General features: G+C 37.2%; 1 protein-coding gene across 1 annotated transcript in view; it reads right to left on the minus strand.

The window, feature by feature from the left end:
• Positions 1-1890: 1890 nt before the first annotated feature.
• TAF2 (TATA-box binding protein associated factor 2) overlaps positions 1891-26821 on the minus strand; it is a 55747-nt gene continuing 30816 nt past the window's right edge. The window contains exons 18-26 of the mRNA XM_068672832.1: positions 26613-26723; positions 24815-25008; positions 24186-24325; positions 20012-20081; positions 18529-18638; positions 16016-16245; positions 13204-13356; positions 12677-12782; positions 1891-3558 (exon numbers count right to left, since the gene is read on the minus strand). Of these exons, the coding sequence (XP_068528933.1) occupies positions 3293-3558; positions 12677-12782; positions 13204-13356; positions 16016-16245; positions 18529-18638; positions 20012-20081; positions 24186-24325; positions 24815-25008; positions 26613-26723 (1380 nt within the window). The 3' untranslated portion in view covers positions 1891-3292. The remainder of the gene's footprint in view (positions 3559-12676; positions 12783-13203; positions 13357-16015; positions 16246-18528; positions 18639-20011; positions 20082-24185; positions 24326-24814; positions 25009-26612; positions 26724-26821) is intronic.

Below are 26821 nucleotides of genomic sequence, written 5' to 3' on the forward strand. Positions count from 1 at the left end.
AGATATTTGAGCATTTCTACAAATCTAAGAAATGCAGCAGTTATTTTGTGAACATTTTATAGTTATGCTAATAAAACCAAACAAAAAACACAAATGCAAATGTAAAGTCTATGTTAAAACAGCATATAGGTATTTTCATGTTACATCTTTACCTTACACTTGTGTATTATGCTTATAATGAACAAAAACGAACTCACATTAAAAATTTCATTGTCTGAAAAATGGGAGATGTAAGAAACCATCAAGACAAACTGTAACAAGGTATCTTAATCCAAAGGCCTGCACTGTGGCAAGGCAAAGCATCCCCTAAACATCCCCGACAGATACTTGCCAATTTACAGCTTATAAGCCTACAAGAAGAGTTTCACTTCACCATGAGGTGTGTTTATTTTCCATCATAACTTCATCATTCTGCAAAAATTCCTTTTCTTACAAATAAAGCTAATCCTTTCCTTCCCAGAGGAAATACCAAGAACAGCAGGTACATTTTTTTCTTCTTCTTTTTTAAGCAGTCTTTTAGGTATTAGACAGGAGAGTTCCTTCCTCAGACTTATTTTATTCTCTAGACCATTATTCAGTTCCCTTTATTTTCTTCTTATACACAGTGCTACCTGTTGGTTCCGTTTGGGGGAATTTGCCCACCTGTTTCTTCAAAAGTGCTGCTCAAAATCATTGGCACTTGATGGAATAATTATTGCCATGTTTTACATAAAATCCTGTTAATCATCAGGTAAGATTTGTTTTTTGCAATAGTCTCCAACTGCACGCTATTTCACATTCACCCCTGCTGAATTCATTTCGATGTGCTGGTGCAGGGCGACCTGTGCCACCTGCCGAACTGTCCTGACCTCTGACTGTGCCTACCAGCGGGCGAGCACGCCCGTCCACCGAGCACAACACCCTGAATTCAAACCTCTTTTGTATCCCATCAAACACATCAATGGATAAGCTGAACCAGGAGCATGACATAACCTCATAAACCGTACTGGAAAAAAGTCTCTTTAGTTTTTTCCCCCTCTAATTTTCTGGTAACTGTGTCTTCACCGCGTTTCCTTACCGTATGAAATAATTCACTTCGAGTCCCTCAGCCAAATAAATGACGCAAGAATTACTGCAGCTCTGTCTCAGTTCTGTGCCTGTATCACTAAACAATACATTTCCCCACAGCATAGGAGTGTAAATCCATGCCTCCGAAAGTAGAAACATCAACCTAAATTATCCATGACCTCATTTCTAAAACATAAACGCATCTGCCTTCGCTCTGCCAAACAATGCCAGCTTTCATTGCTTATTAGCCCAGGTCTCCCACAAACACCTTTGGCACTGTTACCTCACTCCTTAGCCAAGGGAAAAAAACATCTAAAAATATTTCCATTGAGCTATTCCTATGACCTCCTGAACCTCTCCCTGCGATTCACAATTCACGATGCTAACATAAGAGCTCTCAGGCCGGGGGGAGGCGGTAAGCTGCACTGTGCATTGTTGGCCTGCCCAGAACAGGCTCGGTCCCTTGTCTTACCCATGCTTGGTGTTCTTCCTGTTACATTTACTTCATTGAGATCGCAGGGGTGTGCAGCCTTGGCAGGCTATGGAGGACACAAGCGACGCCAAGGTGGGCTGCTCCAGAGGTGAAGGGCTACTTGCAGGGTAGCAAACGGCCAAATCATGCATGGAGAAAGGCTGTGACGCTGCCCAGCTTCACCATGCCCGAATCCAGCCCCAACACACTTTAACACCTGCTCTGAATACAGCAATGACCAAAACGATTCTCACAGTACTAAAGGGATAATGTGCTTGTCTAAGTAATCAGTGTATGTGCATTACAAAATGCATCTGTCAACAGTTGTACAGAGAACTTATTACAAGAACTACACGATTCAACAGCAAGTATACAATATAAAAGCATTTATTAACTTTCATGAAACAGAATATGGCTTTAAAAAAAAAATCTTCACGGGTCCCTGTCGAGCTCTCTCTTTTGCCCTAGAAGGAGAATCAGTCTCTCACAGGAATTTGGGAGAAATTCTAGAGAAAATACTTAACCCCAAACCAACCATCTTGTAGAAATCAAATGTGGTATGAACCCTGGACAACAGCAGTCAACTGGTACATGGAAGCAAAACCCCTGCCTCTATAAACAAAGAAAGAACACACATAAAAAAGGGGCAGAGATGATTTATCTCTATTACCAGAACTTCTAAAAACTTGTAGCTTTTAAATAAAACAGCTGAGTGTGAATAGCACACTGCATAAAACACAGCTGAAGAGATCTGAATGTATCCATCATTTAAAGTCCCAGACCTAGGTTAACCCAATAACGTGTTGTTCTTGTGAATCCATGTATCTCGTGAATCCATGAAGTATAGAATACTTCCAAGAAAACATCTGTCAGCAGGACGAAATATATATAATCTTTTAATTCTTAAGCTTTCAAAAATATTTCTTTCATTTTAACAAAGACATCTTTCAAAAGTATATTCCAATGTCAAGCTTGAAGAAAAAAAAAATCTGCCTTTGTCAAAATAATTTGCACACTTTATTGGATTTTTAAAAGCCTGATTACAGGACAAAACATGCATTAAGCATTTTGCTAAAATTACAAAAACATAATTGCAGAACGTCATTATATTCAAATGGTCATGTCCATAATAAATACCTGCAGCTTAAAAGCAGCTCAGACTTTTTTTTTCAAGTGTTTTAGTATCTGAAAAAGGCAAATGTTCTGTGTAATGTTCTTAAAATTCTGGCGTTACATCGCAATGGTTAAAGCAAGAAACAACTCAGTTGAAGACTACAGAAAAACCTTGTCTTCTCAGGAGGTCTATGCTTGGTTATACAATACTAGTCTGGAAACAGCACTTCACCAAAGGTCTGGCAATTGGCTTCTGTTTAAAACATACTCTGCCTCATAACATTCTTCAAAGGATTAAAACATAATTGATTCTGGCAGTACACATGGTCAGCATGATGTGCAGGGGGTTGCCAGTGGACATGGGGCCCTTACATAAAGGGCTGTTTTCTTTGTTTAAAATGGAAAAAAGAGTGGGAGGTGTGGAGAACAGTGAAATACAAAATGACTCAGAATCATAAAACATATTTTTTGAATCAGATTATTTCAACAACTGCATATGCAAATAGAAGGCTTCAAATGAGGGTGGTGGCAGAGCTTCTGAATTGCTGAGGCAACGCACATATTCCTACTTCCATAAAAAAAGATAGAAGCTATAGTTATATACATCCTTCTAAGTATTCAGAGAATATTGCAAGTTGAACCCCAGAGAAGCCACCGGTATCAGTCTGAAAGCGACGGGGAGCGGATTGATCGTGCACTGGCTGGACTGTTAGAGAAAGCAAAGGGATCCTTTTCCTTTTCTTTATTGTCATGTTTATGTTTATGCTTATGCTTATGCTTGTGTTTCTTCTTCTTTTTCTTGTGCTCGTGGTGGTGATGGTGATGATGATCACTATGTTTGGAGGAGTTTGATTCCTTACTAAACACAGAGAGTGGAGCTGCTGAGACGGGGTGCATGTTCACCTCTCCTGAAGACTGTTCTTTACCTAAAAGAAATTAATAAAACAGGATTAACAAATATTTAACTTACAGCACTTTCTGAATTGTTAGACCTACTTTATCATTTCAATGTGCAAACAGAGTCTGTTACTATACTGATGCCATTGGTTTCCTGCTTTTTCAGAGAAGGTTCTGAACACATCATTAATGCTCCTGTAGTACTGACAGCTCTGTAGAGGTAACTCCTTCCTCCCTCAGAACTACAAACGTATCCCAAATCATTAGGAATTGCAAAGAGCTAAGCAATGGCAAGCTACATTGGCTTCCAGAAATAACATTTTAAGCACAGTAAGGAGGTCACAATACCATGAGTGATTAAAATCTAACTGTTCATGAAAACTACCACATAAAGTACACACTGACATACATTGAAGAGCAGTTTTGGGGTGTGAACTCCTTTTAGTCAGGAACTAAAGCTCCCAGCAAGAACATATGAACAGTTTTGACACTGAACATCAGAATAAATTAATTGATATTTCAGAATTGCATCTTACAATCACTTTCACCTATTTTAAAGATTATATGAACTTTTGTTCTTAAACAATTATTCCAACAAAGACAATTACACCAGCTCTATTAGTGTGTATTTCACAAATACACTAGAACTACTTATATGTTAAGTAAACTCAATATCTGAACTGGAGTAGAAAAAAATTGATCCTTGGCTTCTCATTTCCTGAGCCACTTCCTCATTCTCTCTTCAGAATATTTGGTATTTCGTTATTTCACACAAACCGCAATAGCTTCAAGAGTAGGAACTAAGGTGAAATAATATAAGAATAATATAATTAACGAGGGGAAACACTTAGAGGGTTGGAAGGCTTGAATTCCTTTAGGTAGAATTTGAATCAAATCATTCACATTGAAAGTACATGCTTTAACTACTCGGTATGCCTGAAAGCACCATCGGACTTTTGAAGGATATTACTCCTTTAAAACTTTCACAGAAGTAGATTTTCTTCCTTTGAGTATTTTTTTTTTCTTTTTGTCCTCTCCATTTTTCAGAGAAAACATCCCAGGTCAGTAACAGGTAATTATTATATACTTCATAATTGCCTTTTCCCTGTATATTTGCAAACACATTTTTTTCCAGTGCTTTTTTTTTTTTTTTTTTTTTAATATCTTACTTTAAGAGCAAGAATGATTCTTCTGTGGTAATACTTTAATCCTGGAAGTCTGAAGAGCCAACTCACTGTATTATGGCAAGCATTGAGAAAGATTTCCATGCAATCTTCCTAGCTTTATCCAAAGATTAAGAATGGATTCAATCAAGTACACACACAGGGAAGTTTTTACACAGTACAGCTGTGTGTTTTTTGAATAGACGTGGAAAAAAATCTACATCTGTGAGCAGCATTTAAAATTCAAAATAGAAATATGACAGATTTTATGCTGTAAGGATAATCACTGACTTTTTGTTTATTTTTCTATAGAATTCTGCTCATGTTATGGAGGTCAGACTAGGTTACAAGTTTCCTATAGACCTAAATCTCTAATATGGAAATATTTTTTAGACAGCTGTAATTTTGCATTCATAAGAATGATGCAGTAAGTGCATGTTATTGACGCAACGATTTATTGCTACAACTTGCACTGCCTTTACTTTTTGAAGGGTATTATGGCAGATACGAGGTATGCACACAAATTCAAGCTTTTGCTTGCTGTAGTAACTGCATTACAGCAGTTTTTTGCTTGCTACCTGGAGCAATTCTCAACAATGCAAACATACTGTACTGATGCAAAAAGTTTGCTTCACAATTTAACTATTATTTCTAATATATCTCTGTTAATGAGCTCCTACCTGTACCTAACCCTGTCCCTCTGATGCAGCAGCAGCTCTAGTGCCAAGTGCCAGTAGACACAAGGACGCAAACAAACCCTCCTGACATGTGCTCATACTTGTGCAAACTTTCTGCTGTTTATAGCACTACCAGCTCTGCTAAGAAACAGCCTGCATCATCATTTCATAACCTATTTCAGCTAGGTTATAAAAAATTTGTATTTAAAGCCCTTACGTAAAATATTATCTTGAGTGGGCACATATACAACAGACCTTTAAGCCAACGGGACTGAAGGGGTAGTGATGAACACCTGGAAACTGAAAAAGGCAGGAGATCCTTCAGAAAGGAGGGAAATCTGATCCAACTGTGACTTGAGGGCTACTGACACTGAAGGAAGCAATCAGCATTGGTAATATGGTACAAATGTCAGTAACAAAGTGTTGTTACAGAAATCTGCTTTTCCTGAGCCAGTAGTTAGTACACATACATTTTCTTCAGAGATCACTGAGGACCAAAATCTGTTGTGCTTGCCTTTTTTTTTTAAATTGAAAAACATCAGCTACCCAGAAAACACCCTCCTCCTTTTTATTAAAGAGTGCTTTGAAATCAGGAATCAAATTCATCAGCCCCAGATGTATGGGTGTATGCAGAATGGATGTATGCAGACTACTGAACTCTGTAAAATGGAGAAACCTGTAAAAAGACCTGTAAAAAGCTCAAAAAAACATTTTACAGATGTGTACCTGTCAAATTCACTCTGTAATGAAACTACCTTTAAACTTGCAGAACACTTTTTTTTTTCTTTTAAATTAAATATCTATTCAAAGCCCATGCTAGGAACCTGCCAAAGTAGGAAAACAAAGCTGAAGAGGAGTTGCTTTAAAGGGCATTAATACCATTCTCCTATCAACAGGGGGGAGACCGCTGCAAGGAGGCACAAAGCATTCCCTCCTCCTGCAGGGAGCCCACTTCCTCCTGGCACAGGCAGCGGGATGGGAACCCGGGTTTCTCAAATAATAGAAACGCACAATAAGGAGAGGGCAAGCCCACGAGCTCACTTCTGAAGTGGTTAGTAGCATTTCTTGGAAGGAAACGCACATCCATGTGTCTGTCCATTTGGATCTCCTTCTGTTTTGGCTGTGCATATTCCAATGTAATTATTGGCTTCTCGGTGTTCCAGCGAGCTGGGCTGGGCAGTTGCTTCAAACCAGACAGGATTACTATCCCCTGGGGGAATGACCATAAACTTTGTATACACCTTGTCACATGGAACTACACAAACGCTGGAGATACCACAAGGGAGAACAGAATATAAAAACACCCATCTCATGGTTTAGTTTTAGAACAAAAGGGTTTTAGGTCTTGATAGGCTTTAAGTGATGTTTTCTGTCATGAATAAAAATTGCGGTCAGATAATTACAACATCCTGTTCATCACTTATGTTAGGGCAAGGTTTTTTTTGTTGTTGTTGTTTCTGTTTTTTAATTTAAGGATCATCGCTGCACAAACAGTGAACAATATTGTTGTGTAGAGTTTTTTAGCTAGATTATTTTGTATTGAACCTGTACAGTTTGGTAAAATGTAACTTGAGACTTTAACATGCTAACAAGCTTTCATTAGATCTTCCAAAAGTTCTCTCCTATACTTCTGCATTTCTGTGAATAGGGTGGGACACCACAGACTTACAGTCTCTGTTTCTTTGCATTTACAATCTATTTAAAACTGCTGGCTTAAATACGACTTTTCCAAATTGACACTTGTTAAAAATGACCCCCCTTGACACCCTGATTTATTCAAATGTCACAGAGGAAAAAAAGAACTTCACAAATCACAGCAAAGGGTAAGGCCCCTGGGTCCAGTGTTCTGGCTGAGGACAGGCGGGTGTTCCACAACCTGACACTGACCACCTTTGGGAAGAAGGTGACATCAACATGAGCATGCTAGCACTTAATAAGTCTCTCCCAGAACCCAAAGAAAGCTCGCTAATGAGAAAAATCATGCACTCCCTTTGACTAGCAGTTGGACTGCAGCTCTGGCAAGTATTTTTTCTAAAGAGCTAAGACTGAAAATGCTGAAAAGATCTTGAAAACTGTTTTGACAAGTATTTTGTTTTTCCTCATTTCTACTTTCCTTGTTTAGTATTGCCCTGGAAACATCTGACACACAGTGTTTTAATTTAATGTTGTGTTTATGCATCCCTTGAATCATCAATGAAGGGCACACAGAAATCACCGAGTGTAAATATCCCAAGCTTCCAGGCTGCAAGTGTTTTGTCATTTTGTCTTAAGAAGCAGAATTTTCAAATCGTGTATCTCTGAAAAAAGTTACCAACTTCGTCTAGTAGAGTGTTCTTTTAGTGACTATACTGTAGAACTTACAGTTTGAGATTGAGAAGGTTAGGCTTAGTAAAAAAAAAAAAAAAAAATCTGAGTTTGTGCTAAACACGATTCATTAAATTGGTTCCAAGATAAAAAAAAAAATTAACTAGTTCAAATTTACAGATTCATTTGGCTTCATAAAATTTTTAATTGGATTTATAAGCAGACATCATTCCTTATGCATGTACCAAAACTATAGACTCTACTGAAGTATTATAAAGACAAGCCAGTGATTTAACTAAAATATTTTTGTAACTGGTAATCGTTTTATTAATTTCCTCATTTGACTTTAAAAAAAAATATGTTATTTGTCCTTAATAAAACAGCTTAACTATTTGTCCTTAAAAATAGCTCAACTCTGGTGATATTTTTACCATATTTAGTCTAGCATTCTAGAAAACTTACAAGAGAAAAACTACATTTCTATCAGTAAGTAAATTCAGAATACTTTGTGCCTCTAACAGCTCTTAGGTAGTTCACTTGAGTATTTAGCTGGCAGCCTTACCCATCTTCTGGGTTTGAGTGGCCAGTTATTTTCTCAGAAAGTCACAGCTCCAACATTACGTTTTTTAATGAAATAATGTAGCTGACACACTGCAGCCACACACTGATGCAATTCTCATTTATGTTGTCATTTTATCTTACAGGGCTTGTTTGTATTAAAGCTGCTTTCATGGATTTTAGGATAAAGCCCTTGAAAACACCCTTCCTTATGAAGCACAAAATTAATCACAGTTGTTTCAGTGAGGCAAAATTAGCTAGAGAACCTCAAAACTGGTAAGTTACCAGACTGAAGCAGTTATATTTTAGGTAATAAAGTCAACATAAGTGTTTGATAATATTCATGTTAGTAAAGGATTTTCTAACAACACAGTTATAACTGCTTTTTTCTCCCTGAAGAATAAAGCAAAAATCTATCATTGTCAGCGTTGTCCTTTTATCCAAGAAGCAAAGTTTATTTACTTATTTGTCTGTAAGTCTGATGTTCAGTACCTCCTTTTTGACAGGAAGCCACTGACCAGTGGTTGAATTTTGAGGTACAGGTATTCATGTAGCTAATTTGGATAACTTAGCTGAGCTGCAGAGGACTGAAATATTTCTACTGGTTAGACTGAATTCCTATTAACTATTCTATTGGACAAGTGGTGATGTGCACCACAGGCTCCTACATTTAGACTGTACACTTACAACAGCAGGTTGTCACTGAAGTAGTTTCCCTCTATACTTTACAGCAGAATTTGCTCTATTCAAATTATTCCAGGAAAAATTAAATCCACCTAAGCCATTATTTCCCGAAGCTTCGGACAGAAAGACCACAATCCAAACTATGTGTATGACTATGGCCTACATCTTCAGAGTTTTACGTATATTTACATGGCAAAGAGAGTGGAATTTTCAAGCGTGATTATTCTGTAAAAACACTGAATGAATTAAAAAAATGGTTAAAGAGTTTTTCTGATCTAAACTCTGAATGCTCAGGATGTGTTCTCAAACCACGCTACTGCTGAATGCAATCAGAAAAAGGGCTGCCAGCGCATGAAGAGAACATTGCTTATTTACTACTGTACTCACAGCATTTGCAAGTAGCACTGCACTTGGAGATGAGTGAAATGCTGCGAGAGGAGTGAAATACTAAAGTAAATAAAGAACTGTATCATCTTAATCTAATTTCACAGAAGTCAACAATGCATGAGTCACCTTACAGCCTGCAATAAGACGTTAAACCTACTGCATACATGAAACCTAATCTTAAAATTCTTTTGATCTTAAGACAGAGTAGGGCACATTGCTACTATTTTTCATGATTTAGTAGCAAATAAGAATCTGTTTTCATTTTAGAAACATGACCTTTCAAAGTTTTAGAGGTTCAAAAGTGGCTAGCATGGTTCTGGTACATAGACAATAATCAAAACAACTTCAATCGTGAATTGCCTGAAGAATGCTGTTTTTGTTTTAGTAACTTCTTGCAAAATACTTCGAATCCCTTCTAACTATCAGAGTCCACAATTCTATTATCGTAGGCAGGATGCTTTAGTAGGATTAAAACCATTTTCTATATGAACAAAGGTGCTGTAAACTGTACTGAAACCTGTGATCCTGAAAGACTTGTACTGCAAGGCTTTTTTTTAACCACCCTAGCAGCATGTCCAACCCCTAACCTTTCATATCCATGAGCAGAAGCCCACAGAGAAAATGCTTTTAAAGGAAAACAATATTTTCCTGGCTTTACAGGGGTTGTATCAACTTGAACAAATCCAAATTAGCATTCAGGGGGGAGAGGGGCACAGGGAGTGTAAAAAACAGAATACGCAGATAGAGCAGCGCTTAGAGCCAACACGAACTTCCTCCTTGCAGCTGCGGTTCACAGGCTGTGCTTGGCTGATGACCTAACACTTCATGTGACATGTGGGGACATAACCCACAGCTGTGAGAGGAAAACTAAGTATGGACCAAGAGCTCGCTGCCTTCCAAGTAAAAGTCACAGAATCGGGGCAGATACAGGATCTCACAGATTTAGTAACGAGATTCTGGGAACGCTTCAGAACCTGTACTGATCTGTTTCACCATAATCACTCACTGAAGTGCATCCATCCTCTGTCATGTCTGCAAACAATCCGAGGGTCCTCAGGAAACAATATCTGCGATCCCCCTGTAAAACTGTTCTCAGACAAGTGTTCTATCTTATTTAGGTATGCTTTTATTTTCTTCCATCTGTTTGACATTTTTTCCTCAGAAGTATGCTATTTCCTAAACACTGAACTGCCTTTATTTACTCAGCCTGAAATTCATACATCTCTGCTTCTAAGAAAAATGCCACGAATAAGAAACAGGTGAAATTTTAGAAGCAAGGAGTATCTGAAGTGGAACTGCTTCTAAGTGCACAAACCAAAGAAAATGAAATTAATCTGAAATGTTTCAAAGTAATACTTTTCAAAGGCTTATTGCTTCAAATGAATTCTGTGGAAAAAACAACATTTGTCTCATTTGATAGCTAGGAAAGAGAATGCATTCCCGTGTCCTGAAGGCCTAACTGGCAGAGGTGACAAGGTGGCTCAGCACTTCACTGACACTCGTGGCTTTTCTGCCTGCTGTAGATCTACAAATGCAGCAGTCAACTGGCCATTACTCCCCTCCTGATCGGACTTCACCCATTCTGAATTACAGCACAGAGCATTCCCAAGCACAGAGCTGGCTGACAGAGGGTCCCGTAAGTCCTATTTGTGACGTATTTGGCTGAGTTTTGCTTATGACTTTATATCCCGTAGAGTGTGTAAGTCTAGTAAAGAAATTTGTTGCAAAATATCAAGTAAGAGTTATAAATACTAATCCTCAGTGGATCAGCTTCACATTTGCATGCCCTGGATGTGTCATTCTTTGCCGTAACAGAAAATGTGACGGCTGTCCATAACACCAAGGACAAAATTCAAAGCAGCTCTGAGAGGTTTAAAGTAAAGATTCTGTAAAATTAAGCTCCTAAATTCTTGAGAGCAACCCATTTGCCCCCTTCTCCTTTATTCTACTGGGATGGCTATGATCTAGGGAAAAAGTTGTGAGTTTTCCTATTCTCCATACCTAACAGCAAATCCATCCTGGTGGAGCTGGCTGGACAGGCACATATCTACTAAAGGCCATCTGGAATCCAGAAACCAGACCTCCCTGTGTTTTGTGTTGTCCCCATATGAACTTAATTTGTTAGCTGAGCAATGACAGCAGTTACCTTTTATTCAGAAAAAACAAACCTTAGCGGCTAGAATATCTGCCAAGGAAGTAAAATTGAAGTTCTAGGCCCTATGGGAGTATGAACCTACAGCTTCCACATCCCTGGCCAGCACCCTAGGCACCAGGCTCAGCAGGATACTAAGAGCAGAACCACCACCAGCCCTCCTCAATGGGGCCATGAACTGCCAGGAACACTCAGGTCACAGGGAAAGCAGATGAGGTCACTTGTCAGCATAGTTAAGGACCCAGTGCTCAGACCCTAGGAAACCGATGTTCCAGATCCTGCTGTTAAGGTTTTTTGTGTTGGACATTAGGCAACCACTGGATAAAAACAGAAAAACAAGCGAGAGGGTAGAGTACCCTGAATCCAACTTCTGGGGCCAAACACTTAGCTTTTACACCCTGCAGGGACTGCAATCTGAAAATTTTAACACCTCATTTTTGGTGTGCACCCAAGATGTTGCAAAAGGTTTGTTCCACGGTCACACTACCTCAGCTTAGCTCCACCAGTACATCTGGGAACTAAAGTTAAAAACATAGTCAAAAGGTTTTCAGAAACCAAGACTAACTACGACATTTCTTTGCTGGGACAGGTAAGAAAAGAAGGTGGAAGTTCATTAATGAAGGTTTAATTAAATTGCTTATATACACAATACATAAATATTACATTAATTTAATTTATAAAGGCCTGCCTTAAGGTGTCTAAGAAACGTTATTTTTTGATCAGTAATTCTGTCAAATATTTTATGACAAAGAGAGGTAGGAATAACAAAAAGGTTCAGAAATGAAACTGTATTTTCAGCTTTAAAGAGCCCTTCTAAGTATCTTTGAGGCTTGCAAATTTCAACTTTGCAAATTTAAACTACTGATGTTAAGCTACAAGTCATAAGATTTTTTTAACTGATGTCTTGCTTTTTTTTTTAAGATAATCCTCAAAATCATATCTTCTGCAAAATAAGTTTCACCCAAGCATTTGAGGTTCTATTTCACTTTTTTATTTTATTAATTCCTTAGCTTTTCATTGTTATAAGCCTGACACATACTCACCTGACGTAGATATGCATGAAAACACATGTACACAATTACCTATAAATACACTGAAAGCTAAAGAATATTCTTGTGCACCCTTTACATATTTCCTTGAATTCAGCTAACATTTAACTCTTACCAACAACCAAAACAGTCAAAAAATTCCTATTATCATTTGCCAATAAATTTATTCATACCTGGTGTTGACGGTCTCTCCAACATATTCAAATGATGGTAAATAAAGGCTTGACTGTCATGAACCGTGTCCATATCAATCTCCTCCTCTTCTTGAGAGTTTGAGAACTATGATATCAGGAAAAAAAAAATAAGCAGATGCTAATAATTAATTCTTAGGAACATCACTGCATAAAATTTTTTTTTTTTTTTTTTTTTTTTTGAAGTAAACTGGGGGTGAGAGGGAAAGGAAGTGATATCTACCACTGCAAAGGAATAAAAATTCAATGAAATTAAAAGGCGTCAATGTCTACCCTTCTAATTTACCGTGAAGCTGTGTGAACAAGAACATTAACTGTCAACTTCAGTTCTTGCCAGCCAATAAAGCATCTGATGGGAAATGATTTTGCCAAAGTAAGCGTAACAACTACTGTACACACATACACAACATGTCTCTTGTTTGAACACAGCTTTAAGGAAAGTCAGCAGAAGCCATTGCTGTTATTCCAAATACTCTGCATATTGTGCAAGTTGAATTTCCATTTCTTACTCTGATTCTGAGTTTGACTTTACTGTCTTCATTCTTCTCTAGTATTTGCCCTGGCTCCAATGGAGACCCGAGTGGCATATCAGCCTTCCTCTTCACCCCCTGCTGATGACCAGAAATGCTGGATGCTGTTTCCTTAATAAGATGATCATCCTCCTGAAGCAGCATTAAAAGATCAAAATTAGAAGATAGCAAGAGCCATGTTTCAGCCTAAAAGAGCCCTGATAGCTGAAAACACTTCTGAGTAAGTGGGTGATTTGAACAAAGTTTTCCCTGTAGTTCTGGCAAGAAGTATTTTCTAAAACCCTGCATGGATTTGTGCCAACCTCTCCTACAAACATGGTTTCTCTTTACTTCTATTCCTGCTCCCTCTGCATATCTAGCATTGGCATCTTTTCTGTCCCTTCTCACAATCATGGTACTGTTGGTGTGCAACAACATTTGCTGCCTCTGAATAGCCTTTCTATAAATCTGTGCCTCTCAGACTCTCCTCATTCCAAATCTCTTGAAAAACTGTGATAGCCTCTGATCTACGCATGGGATTTAGCTAAATCTTCTTTTAATTAGCTTTAAATGCCAATGCTTTCTTTGTTGAATACAAGTCAGAATGAGCGATTATAGCCTGGTATTATTTTTGATATCACAGCAATATTTATAAGAGAGTTAAACTGTTTTGTACATTACTGCTTAGATTAACAACACAAACAGGATCAGAGAAATATAAAAATAGCAGGAGAGTCTAGTAAGTTACACAAGTAGTCATTAAAACAGGAGACAGGTGTTCCAACAAGTCTAATACGCAAAATAGAGATGGAAAATTAAGTGCCCATAGCAGCAAGCATTATGAAGCACTAAAACCTAGATAAAAACCTTATCATGGTCTCTAAAGAGCACATGCTGCCCAACTGCAACTGCTCTTCCCCTATTACACAAAGGGTATTCCAACCCCACAAATTCTTGCCCTGAGCAACTGAAATTTTATAAAGTGGGTGACTCCCACCATCCCTAGCATGTTCAGCATCAAAGCAGTCTATTAGACTGATTTTAGCTCGCTTCTGCTCTCAGAACATACTGCTTTAAAGAATCTAGTTAGCCTGATGCATTCTATCACCTGTTTATTCTTCTTTTAACCTCAAATATGCATTTCCCTCTTTTAATCCTTATTACTTAACCCAACACACTGCTGCTGTGAAACACTTTTGTTTTAAGCTTTGGCTGATTGATGCAAGAGAGTGCCTTTGTTTTGTATTTCTGGTTTGTTTTTCTATGAGGAAACTCGATTCCCTGAATTTTTGGTGTGTTACAGTGAAAAAGATCACCTAAGCAAAGTAAGTCGTAGGAGAATGGAGATGAGGCCGAGGAGAAGACACAAAGGATGAAGTGTGCATCGAGGCTTATACTAATGCCATAGGCAGCGCTGCTGCTAACAGAAGCAGCCTCTTCCCCTTTCTCTAGTTTCTGTCCTGGGCCACCACAAGCATTCATATAACTGCATGATGAACTAACTAGGAAACTGATTCAGCAGGAAATACCTGTTCATAAAATCCTATTTTTCAACCAGATCCTCCCCTGATCCAACTCATTATGTAGCAACAACTGTACTAGCACAAGGGAGAGGACAGTATAGGAAAATGAAGAGTTGAGAGGATATTTTTGATTAAGACAGACTGCTAAGGAAATTTTGGATGTCCACTGAATTGCAGCCTAAAAATCTGGCAACAAAATGTCTCCTGTTATTTAATTCTGATGTCTGTGTGTAACAAATAAGGATTTACTACATGCTCTGTGGATATGTAGGGTATCTCTACGGGTGTGACTCCACCATCATTTTCTCCCCCTACTGGTAACAGCCTGCAAGGTACTGTGATAATTTGCACTCTCGGTATCTCTGAAATAAAAGCAATTCAGAAATTATCTATGGGATTGAAATAGTTACAGTAAAAAAATCCCATTCAGAAGGGTGGAACGAGTAGTTTTCAAACATGCTAATCACACGTTCACATCCTCTTTCGGGATATACTCCTAAGCAGTTTCAGTTAAATAGTTTTTCAATCTGTTAAGAAAATAACTTATTATTTCCATATACGTTGAGCTTTTTGCCTCACAATTAACTTTACCCAGCAAAAAGACTTAGTCCTGCAGCAGTGGCAGCTATTCTGAAGAAATGTATGACTTGAATAGCTTGTCAGATCCATTTTCTAACTACACAATGGATTGCGTGTTAGGGCTGAAGCCTCAGAAGCCTGGAAGATATCAAACTGAACATGCAACTTTTCAGAAGTTGTTACAAATCCTTCAGAGCACAGTACTACGAAGTCAGATTGAAGTGTTCAGTAAAGACATTGAGTTTCAACTTTCATTTCTCAAAGTTGATTAAAGAAGTTCATCTATGCATTTTAAGATGTAATAGAATTACTGATAAAAGGTTTTGTTTGGGAAAATTGCATATCTTGCCTATAAGCAATGTTCTTCGTCTAATTAAAGAAAATTTCTTAACAGCATCAAACATTTCTGTGTAGCACTTCATGTCTTATAAAAAATACAGGAAAAATAAAGTTTTGTAAGGAATACAAATGATAAGAGTAGGAAAAAAAAAGAAGTCAAAAGCTTCTATGCAAAACGGTTTAAAAACAGTCAGAAGAGGTATGTGGAATGTACGTGTCAGCTTTCCAAGTGGAAGGAATAAAAGTAACAAGGTGGAAACACAGCTTAGGTAAATCATGAGCAGCTCAAACACGATACAAGATGAAACAGGTAACCAATGCAAGGCCTCCGAGCCAGCTGAATGGGATGTGTGCAGATGGGTTGTGCTTACGGTGTTCTGAAATCCTACTGACTGTCCGTGATTGTTAGTACTATTCACAGGTTCCTGATTATTTGCCACTGATTCAGGGATAATCGTTGGATTAAGCACAGCCTTCTTTTCCTTCAGATTAAGAACGAGTCCAAGCTCTGGTAACGGTAAGCACGAAGGTCTGCTGAGGCCAAAAAGTGTGAAATAGAGGTCTACTGCTCCGCATCGTAATCTCCAGTCATGTGAAGTTCCTAAAATCCCGAAGAGATTACTGTTAATACAGAGGTACAATCTTCCCTACTCCACAAAAAAGATGGTTTTAGTCAATCTGCATCCATCAAAGTATGCACATATCTGCTGTGCCTAAGACAACTTCCCTCATTACTCCAGCCTCCTTTTTATTTACTCAAACTCACCTGCTAGATCCTGCTTTAAATTAAAGCTTTAAATTATAGACTGTACAATACTTAACTGGAAAACTACGAGTTATAATAACATAAGGAAAAATAAAATGCTTTTATTTTTTAAAGTTTCTCTTTAGGTTTTAATATTGGACAAGTAAAACAGAACATTTTCTTACCAAACTGGCTTCCCACATCAGTGGATTTGGTCACAATTGCTTATTTACTTTATGTAATTCAGTAGGAGTCTTAAGTATGACTAAGATCTATAACCTCTGGAAACCACCCTGATGGACAGCACAAACCAGCGATGCATAAATGGGCTTTTTGATGTCTACTGACTACTGTGTCATGTACTTCACTGGGTACTCAAATACTTTAATTTGCATTCGAGCTGTAGATGCGTAGCACAAAAAGCACCGCTTCATTGATTTTATTTTTCACTACAAACTCTGTATTGCTTTTGTATCTTCATACACAAATAGTCAAAGCGTGTTTGGCACCATTCACAACAGCAAGACATCTAACATCTGGTGCAACGCTGCAAATATAGCGATTCTGATGTTAACTCGGCCCAGCTCTTGACTGATTGCAAGTTTATTGGACATATTGTTCCACAGCAGGAATAGGGCTGTATCTGGTAAACAAGACACAGATGTGCCAACTGCCATGTTAATGGGGCCGCGCAAGACAGCACAAAATAAAATTTTAAGATCTGTCCCTGTAAGTACTAAGTTTCAGGGGACTAAATTGCATTTTGTCTAAGTTTAGATGTACCTACACTTACCCAGTTACAAGCTACTCTGATAAATTTCATGAACAGCTGGGAGAAAGTGATATAAGTATTAATCTGGACATCTCTAACACTAAAATACTCTCCAGAGAATGACACATTCACAAATATTAATTTCAAATCTATCATAGCATTTTAATAAATAATGTACTCAATGCTTTTAACTGAAGTTTTTGAAAATATGATGAATTCTCATTCAATATCTCTCCCCTTTTCCAGCAAAAAAGGTCAAATACAACTGGTTGCTGAATTTCTCTGCAGTCACTGCAAAATGTAAGCATTATCTATTTAATGTAGAGTAACACAAAAGAAAAAAATATATACATCAGAGTCTATTTTCTATTATTTGATTATTTTAAATGAAAGCAACTCATGATTCTAGAATCATGCAGCTTTAAACCTGGCTACTAACTTGTCTCACATTAACAAATGTCTTTCTGGGCACCCTGGAATGCTAAGGTTATGCCTTACAGAAAATAAATTGAAACATTATGTCATCTTGATACATAGAAATTTAAGTCCTTAAAGCCCCATGAATCATAATAAGAATGTATACCCTATTTGTTACTTGCAAGAAGAAGTAATGGTTGTGAGTAACACTGCACACACTCTTCTCTCAAGAAAAAGCAAAAACAAACTCTCTGATGGGAACATCAAAATTGTTTATTTTCTGTGCTTGACACTTGGCAAATCCTGCAAAACTGAACTACTAGTAGTCTCCCAGCTTCAGCCCCTGGAGTGTTGCTGTAAACTTTCAAACACTAAAAATAATGATACACAGAAAACAGACAGCTTTCAATGACCTAAAAAACCTATATAAACGTTTACATGTAATCTGCAGAAATGTGCCAGATGTTAAAGGGCAGTTTGTTAGGACTGGATAAAACTGCTTTAGTAATGAAAAACAGGTCAATGGTAAAGATGTAAACCCTCCTCTCATTAGGATCTTTCTTAATCATACAAGGCAAATTAAGCCTTAGGTTTAAAATAATTTACTGGAGAGTTTTCGAAGTTTGTCTACACAAATGTTATCCTCTCATATTCTCAGAGTTGGATAAAAGAGGACAAAGAGAGACTGCCTAATTTAGAGCAAACTGTAAAGAAAAGCATAACATACAGTATCATTTGGGAAAATGTCTGATGTGAACATCTGGGTGAAAGAAGGATTTTATGCCAAAGTGTATCAAAGCACACTACAGGAGTAAAGGAAGTAATAACAAAAAAACAAGGAGTCCACTAGTACATCACTAGGCAAGTTCAGTAGATATTTGAAAGAGAACTTCAGAGACTGAATTTTCAAGTCCTAGCAATCCTACAATATAGAAAACATAAAAACCAACCTGAATTCATCAGTTTCCAAAGCTGATCTACCAAAGCTTCATTACATAAAGGAGACTCCATGTTCTTGGTAAAAGGTGGATTCTTAGTCAGCATATCCAGAATCTTATGCCTAAAAAATAAATGATTTTTTTTTTTATTAAATCCAAATGAGTAGACTAAGAATAAGAAGTCTACTCAATTTGCAATGTTCTTACAGAACTCTACTTTTCAAATACACAGTATGTACAGACACAGATTCACCACCAGTAATATAATTTAAAGATTAAAAAGTAAAGCACAATACACACTACAAATAATCAGTGTCATTAGAAATGATTTTTATTATTTCTGAACAGTTACATACAAAACTGTAGGGTGTATTATGCTCTTTGGTTTAACAGCAATCTTTTTTGCATGCTGACTTGCTAATTACAAAGAAAGAGCTAGCCTGGCAAATAAGCTTACAAACTGACATCAAAGAATTTTAAAATAATTTAAGATGTTTATGACTGATACAAAATGACAGGAACGAAACTAGTGACGTGCACATCCGTCTGGAAAGGAACACTGTCACCTCTTAAGTTACACTGGTGTATAAAAATTCCACACTTACCATGTTTACTTACAATATTTATGCATTGAGCTGAAAGCAGATGCATTTTTCCACTTTCTTTATTTAAACTTGGACTTGAAAACATTTTATGAATGAGAATAATTGTGTGTTCCATTGCTTATTATAAGTATTTTCTTTGTATAGAAAGCTTTCTCCTTGTAGTTTTACACATCTGGGACAAGAAAATTACCTTTTCCTTTTTTCTTCTTCTTTTCAGAAGAGGCTTACATATAACACTTTATCCAAAATGTAAACAAACTCTTCCTTAGAGACTCAAATGAAATGATACCTCCTACCTAGTATGAAGCTACACCTCCCGTGGTGACTTCTAACTGTACCTACTTTCATTAGAAAGAATGGCAGGAAAAAAAAAAAAAAAGGAGGACAAACTTGCAACTATGAGCTTTTTTATCCGGTCGCTCACTGGTGAAAACAAAGTTGAAGCAGGCAATACTAGAAATTACACTGCACTTTCATGTGTTATCCTTTCACCCCACCTACAGTCTAACAATTGCTTTACATTCTTTGCTGGCAAAGCATCATGTGTGTTAGGTCTCAACCTTTGTCTTCAATAAATATCATACAATCTGTTTGTGCCATGCTCAACATGAGACTTGTATACATCATTTGTGATTAAGAAATGATCTCCCACTTCAGACATTTAAAGGTGCAGAACATAAAAATAACGGAGATTAAGAAGCAAGTATATTAACTCTTGAGATGTGAACTGCTGAAAAATCACAACACATTTCAACTTAGGAGCAACAAGGAGAAAAACAGTTGTGTGGAAGTATTAATCAGCTAAGCATTTGATCGATTCTACCAAGCCCAGGCCAAGAATGTACGTAGTAGTTAGTAAAAACTAACTGGCTCTTTATTTGCTCACTAACCTTATGTAGGGTACAGGATCATTCTGAACCATTGTGAGCAGCCACTGTAGTTCTTCATAGCTCCTATCAACTGCAAAGAATAAAATAACAAAACTGGTATAATTATTCACAAACTGGAAAGGTTGATCAAGATGAACACGGCTTCCTCAATTAGCACATGAAAAGCTTGAATGACTGCTACTGAAGAGGAATTTCATTAATTATAGTGCAAATTCAAAATATAAGGAAGTTCACATTATTTTACTTTACACCAAAATAGAAACATGAACTTCATGCCTGAGCTGTTCAGTAACTACCAACATGACTATTAGCACATAGCTTGCCCATAAGCACTGACTACAAAAGTCACTGAGAAAATTACCTTCTTTGTTTAAGGAAGTACGCAGTATCAATACATCCAAATATCCCCCTTCAAGAATCTATATTACATTTTTCATAGGGAATTGAGAATAGACAGTTCTTTTACACAAGAATGAGTGACAGACCATTAACTATAAAACAGAAAGAGGAAGACCAGTGGTCTTGCACAAAACTGTAAGCGTACTCATCTCAGTAGTCTTCCTTATTTTTTTTTTTTTTTTAGTCAGTATACTTTGTAATTAAAATATATTTTGAGTCTTATCAGCACATGCTTCTGGAAAATGCTGCTTGACGCAAAGACAAAATCATCTAATTAGTTGAAAATTTAAACAGTCTGTTTTGTTGAACATAGGTTTTTGCAGGCAGATTGAAAATTAGCTCTGCACTTCCTGCAATCCAGCCACATCAGAAATGGTTACACTGGTGAGGCACTGCACCAGGCTGACATCCTCTGCCTCTAAAAGGGGTTCACTAGCTCATGTTCTGCCCCATTCAGACCACAGGTACACAGCATAGGTCAAAACGGAATGATGCCAGAGCAAATTTGTACGTGCACAGACCAGTACAATTGCAGATTTGCCTTTAAAATCTGAGAAATCTTTAAAAAGCTCTGCCTAGGACATGCTTTCAAGGTATCAGTGACTGCCTATGCTCTGTGCACAGCGCCTTTCCTGGCAGCTACCTTGCTTGAGACAGAAGGCAGAGAGAACAGCGCATAAGGAAGTTGTTTTGTATGGAAGAAAAATAACATTGTTCTGAGTTTTTGCTGTATAGTTATACATGTGTGAATAAATTAAATCATAATAGTAAGCAAGATTAAATAATTTTAACTGCTAACAAAATGGATTTTAAAATGGTTTGTGATTAGAGAATGAGCAAATTGGGAGATTAATCCTTTAGGCTGATAGTACTGGATAACAGAACCAAGAAACATCATATTTTTGTGGTTAAATAAGTTTTTTTGTTGTTTCCTAATCTTATTTGTGCTTGAAATAAAGTAATTCTTCCCTGCCATTTACCTGGTAGAGTAAAGCAGCCCTGCAGGACTTCCAAAGCTTTGCTACTAATGCTTTTAATCATCTCTTCAAATTTGTATAGCAACGTGACATTTTGGGGAACAATGACAAATTAACCCTGACCTTTAGCAGAATAGATCTTATTAGCCTGAAGAATGATGTGTAGGTCTTCATACTTCTGCTAGCCATAAAAGTGATTGTTTTTTGAAGTAAAAATCTCTTGACATTTTTTCAAATTACAAGAGATTGTATTCAGCTCTCAGTTACAACAGAGCATCTCTAAGACTAAATTCATGCAATTAGGTAATTCGGGATACTTACAAGTTTGTTCTTATCTCCTCAAATATGCAACTGCTTTGTTGTATACACGACATCTAGCAGACATATAACTACCAAAAGCTACCTTTAAAAAGTTAATAATTCCTGTTCACTTCAAGCCAGTTTAGATCAACTGTCCAAGTCCTTATATGCTGCCTCAAGCATTTTAGAGTTAGAGTGTCTCAAAAAAAGCCTACTATTAGCAGCAAAGAAAACAACTTATTCTGTTCCACAGTGAAATGATTTCTTTTTAAGTAACTTAAAAAAAAGGCAGCACTATTCCTGCCCTGAGAGTTGATAGAAAAACATGGGAGTTCCACACTGCCCCAGAAAACACAGACTTTCCTTTTTATGGAAATAACAAAAAGCAGTCAAGCTTCCTTTACAAGAACTGTTAAAAAGCCAGCATTGGCACAAGCAACAGGCATTTGATAGCTGCTGTTTTACATCCAATATGAACTGGAAACCAGGTAACAAGGAGAATCAGACCTCTTGGCAACAGATGACCAATCATTTCTTCTTCCAAAGCCAGAGACTTAGGGCCCTGCAAGACAAGCACTTCTGACTTCTATATGGTTAGCTGAAGTTAGCACACTGAGCTTTCAGATTTACCCCTACACCATAAGCCACCAGCTTTACAGCAGGAACAAGAGCTAGTGTGTTAAGTGCTTGAAGGCTGTATTTGAGAAGTGACACGGATGGCTAAATAACATGGGAGGCTGTGTTGTGAGTTGTGTTGACTTTACAGCAGATACATATTTGTGTCTGATACCCCCTTGTCAGAGAAAAAGCTGTTGGCAAGGCAGCTGGGTACAGTAATACTCTAACCCATCATTTCCAGCCCTGACAGTAAGCTCAATCATTAATATATATGGAGTTCAATCACTGATTTCTTCAAGTAATTTTCTTCTACTTTTTACCACTCAAGTTTTCCCCTCCTGTATCTATAGAGCATTTTGAGCAACATACCCTACCTTGTTTACACAGCAACTCATCCAAGGAGGTCTTTTTTAAAGATGTAACATACTACTTTGCGATACTAACACTTTCTTACCCAAGTCAATCATTAGATGTAAGCAACACCCATAAAAGGTCAAGAATTTAATGAGAAAACATTATTTCCATCAGTTTGTCTTTCCAAAGGGTGGGATGAATTATTGAGATTATCCTAAAGGAAGCTGGCTGATGAGTAAGCTTTCCATTCTCCAGCAAATCTTTCCACTAACACTCTATGAAGGGAGGAAAACAAAGTAAGCACCAGAACAGAAAGAGATATGCCCAGTATCAGCAGAGTTATGAATTCTAGCTGGGTAATCACTCACACGGTTACAAAACAGTACATTTGCAGTGGGTTATGGATCCAGAATGCCTGCTGAATTACAAGAAAGAGGACTGAGCCCGAGGGTGATGCCTTGAAGTTACCACTTGTTTTGGTTTCAGTGTGCAAGGATAGGTCTGAATTCTCTCAGATACACTCAATGAAACTGAATTAAAACCCTCCATTATGCACCTAGTTTGAGATGTCTTTGGACACAATGACAGCAGAAAGATACAAGCAATAAGCTTCTTATAAAAAGTGGAAACAACAACTCATGCAGAAAGGCAAGAGAAAAGCTACTGCCCTGAAAATGAAAACATGAAATTTGACAAGGAATAATTAGAAATCTAGAATTACCAAGCTTCTCACAGAGAAACAATTAAAGGACGCAGCTCCTTTGATAGGAATAACCCTTCAAACACAAGAAGTGTCACAAATCTGTTGAACAGAGACTCATTCAAGTAAAGGAACAGATTAGCTAGGAATATATTAATTTTGTAAATGCAAATCATTAATTTCCAATTCTCCCTAGAAAAACTGTCAGGATTGAATTTCAAATTTAAATATCATTTAAGAAAGCCACCCTGTATTTTTTTTTCAAGGAACTGCGGCAGTCAGCTACGATAAAGAAAATGTTAAGAAACAGAAATCTCAAACACAGGCTGTGTATAAGGAATGGCAAAGCAGAATCAACCAATAATCGCTAAAATAAACTAGGTCTGCAAAACTGATAGCTATAAGATGCATGAAAAAAAGGCAAAAAAAAAAAGTGATTAGTAAGAAGGCAAATCAAAACCAAGAGCTTTGACTAGCCATTACGGCTGAACTCACTGAATAGAAATCACTGAAAATGAGGTGTTTAAAGAAATCACCAGCACCCCTTATCACTACTCATCTTGCTGTCTACTCGTTCTTTCAAAACTCCAGATGTCTGATTCAGTTTTACAGAACAACTAAGAAACAACGCTCACCACACCTTCATAAAACTTGCATTCTCTAGGACAAAACATTAATAGCAATCACAGCTTCTCTTATCAATACATTTGTCACCACACAAGCTCTTCTGGTAGACAATGCTTCAATATAATATTAACGAGGTAATTATTTTACTTTTCTACTATATCACAAGTGTTACAAAGGGTCAAAATAGATGAAAAAGTACCTTTTGTGTAGTCAACAACAGCCTCCAATGCTGCTATTCGGACATCTACAAAGTGCCCATACTCTGCATATGACTTGAAGAGCGCAGGATCGCTTGGGACGTGACCATTTTTCTGAAGCACTCGAATAGCTTTTAAGCAGCTAGATGGGGTAAAAAGAAATTTATATGAGGCTTCCAAAATGCCAGGCACAAAGGACACAGTTATCTCCTTCAGAATCAAGTAGTCTTGTCATTTTTCTAGAATAAAATTAACCTAATTACCATGTTACAATTATTTTCATAGTATTAACACATAGCACTCATTGATTCTGAATTAGGCAGAACACTGAAACGATTCTCTGCTGTGCCAAACTCAGTTTGATTTAAGTAGAACTGCGCTTATTTTCACAGAAAACAATTTAGATTAGTGTTGTGTACTCTACAGAAATTGTTACGCTACCTTTTGTCAACCTTTCATAAACTGAACAATTAAGACAAACTCGCACTACCAGCTTTTGGAAATTAGAAGGAATTTGCCATGTAAGATTAAAGGAGGTAAGCTAAAATCTCAGTAACTACAGAACTATAAACACAAAAATAGTATTCACGTGTCTTCTCTTTTTGTACATACAACAATTACTAAATCACACCTGACTGTAATGGTATGCCTGTAGCTGGGAAGAAGCTTCTCCATGTTTAGGAAACGTGTAATTTCCTCAAGAATAAGTCGAACGTCGGGATTTAAGTTATCCAGTGTTCGGACTTCATTGTTCACGCTGACTGCAGGAGTCACAGAGTTGGCCAGGGCATCAATCAGTTCAGCACGGTAATAGTTGTCTGAAAACTAGATAAGAACAGCATTTAAACACAAGCAACATAACAATATATATTGTTATATAGCAAGTAATGTTGAAGCACTGTTGTACAACAAGATGTTAAAATGGAAACCATAAAACAAACTGTAAGAAAGCAAAACAGTTGAATAAATGTGTTTTGAATATAGATTTGAGAGCGCTTGAGCAAGCAGATATTCTATCAGCCATTAATTTTCACTCTGAAATAAGAGCATATCAATAGTAATACACTGGTTTCTAAAAAATAAAATAAAAATAAAATATCAGGTACTGAAAATTTTCTAGATTTGTAAAATAAAAGCCATTATTTCCTAGTGTGAGCTCTAAAATTACATGTCCCTTTCTATACTCCGTTGCAAGGTTACCAAGGTTAACGGGTGCTTTACTCCTCTGAAAAATCAGAGGTTTCATCTAGATAGCCATTTCAAGTGCTTCTCAGGTAAACTAATGCCTCTCCGCTACTTAGTAAGGAAAATCTCGCTTCTTTATTTGCTCCTTTTTTCTAGGTACACAGTTTCACCCTTTCCCTTGTGCTAACTGTAGCACTTTTTGGTCATGTCAAATTACTACATAGCAAAAAGTATAGAAATACAACTATAAAAGCAGAAAAAAAGTACTGGGTGGCATGTTAGTTAACCTAAACAAACCCAAGGAGTGCTAGACCTTGCAGAAGGTATCAAACACATGTTCGCAAGCAACATGTGCAAAAGCAAAGCGGGATCTCTCCTTCAGTGGTGGAGAGATGTCAGTACAACTCAGCACATCCTGTGAAAACTGGTGTGTACGTTATCTCTTTACCACTTCACATTCCATCATCCCCTTATTTTAGTACTTTTCAACAAGTGTCTTGTTAGTGTTTCTACATACTAGAAAATGAGATTTAGGAGAACTCAGATTTGTTCCACTGAACTTTGAGTACTTAATTTGGAGGATTATGTTAGGATCCTAGCAGATGTGGACTTCTTCTAAAGCTGGGGAAGTGGAATCTTGTATCATCTCAGAATCTTAGAGGTCCCATAACCACCCTTCAGAGGTGCTCCGTGTTGGAAGGAACTTCAGGTGCCATTTCCAACTCAAGTGCTTCAGTTAACTGATGAAAAACGTTACATTTGGTTTCAGCTGTAATCTGACTACAGGAATACCATTCAGTTCTGTAAGCCAGAGCTGTTATTCAGAACCCAGAGTCTCATATATCATAAAAACCAAGATAATTTCCTTGCTCTTTCAGACAATCTTCTCAAAGTGGAAACAAGTGCTTAACTTTGCATGCTACATTTATTCAGAAAGTGTTAACCTTCATGCACATTCTCTCAAAAATAGATATGTGTGTGCAAATGAAGACAGGCAGGTCCTTAAGTTAAGTCAACAAGCACAGTGCTTCCTCCAAGAAAAACATCCAAGAAATGTCACTACAAATGTCAGCTAGAGAATCTTCTGTAACATTTACTGTTTAGTTTAGCAGATCAGCTTTTATCAACTCTTCTTGCTAGGTATTTACATTAGTGGCATAATACATCACATAGTATATTAACTTTAAGACTTTTTTCAACAAAAAAAGAGAGATTAAAGAGATTAAAATAAACACATTCTTTACCTTATTCTTTCTGTTATCGTTATACTTGATCAAATCCAAAATAAACATCAAAACCTCCTTAGGACAGAGGTTGTGAACATCTCTCAGAAGGGCCATGGCAACAGGCATAGTCTGTGTAATAAAATTAACATCATTCTTATGTTAATGAAATGACAGTCATGCCCTGAAAAGAACTACACCCTTAAAATAAGCAATTACTTTTGCAATAC

This window comes from Anas acuta, chromosome 2 (genome assembly GCF_963932015.1).
Source record: "Anas acuta chromosome 2, bAnaAcu1.1, whole genome shotgun sequence".
NCBI classification, from domain to species: domain Eukaryota; kingdom Metazoa; phylum Chordata; class Aves; order Anseriformes; family Anatidae; genus Anas; species Anas acuta.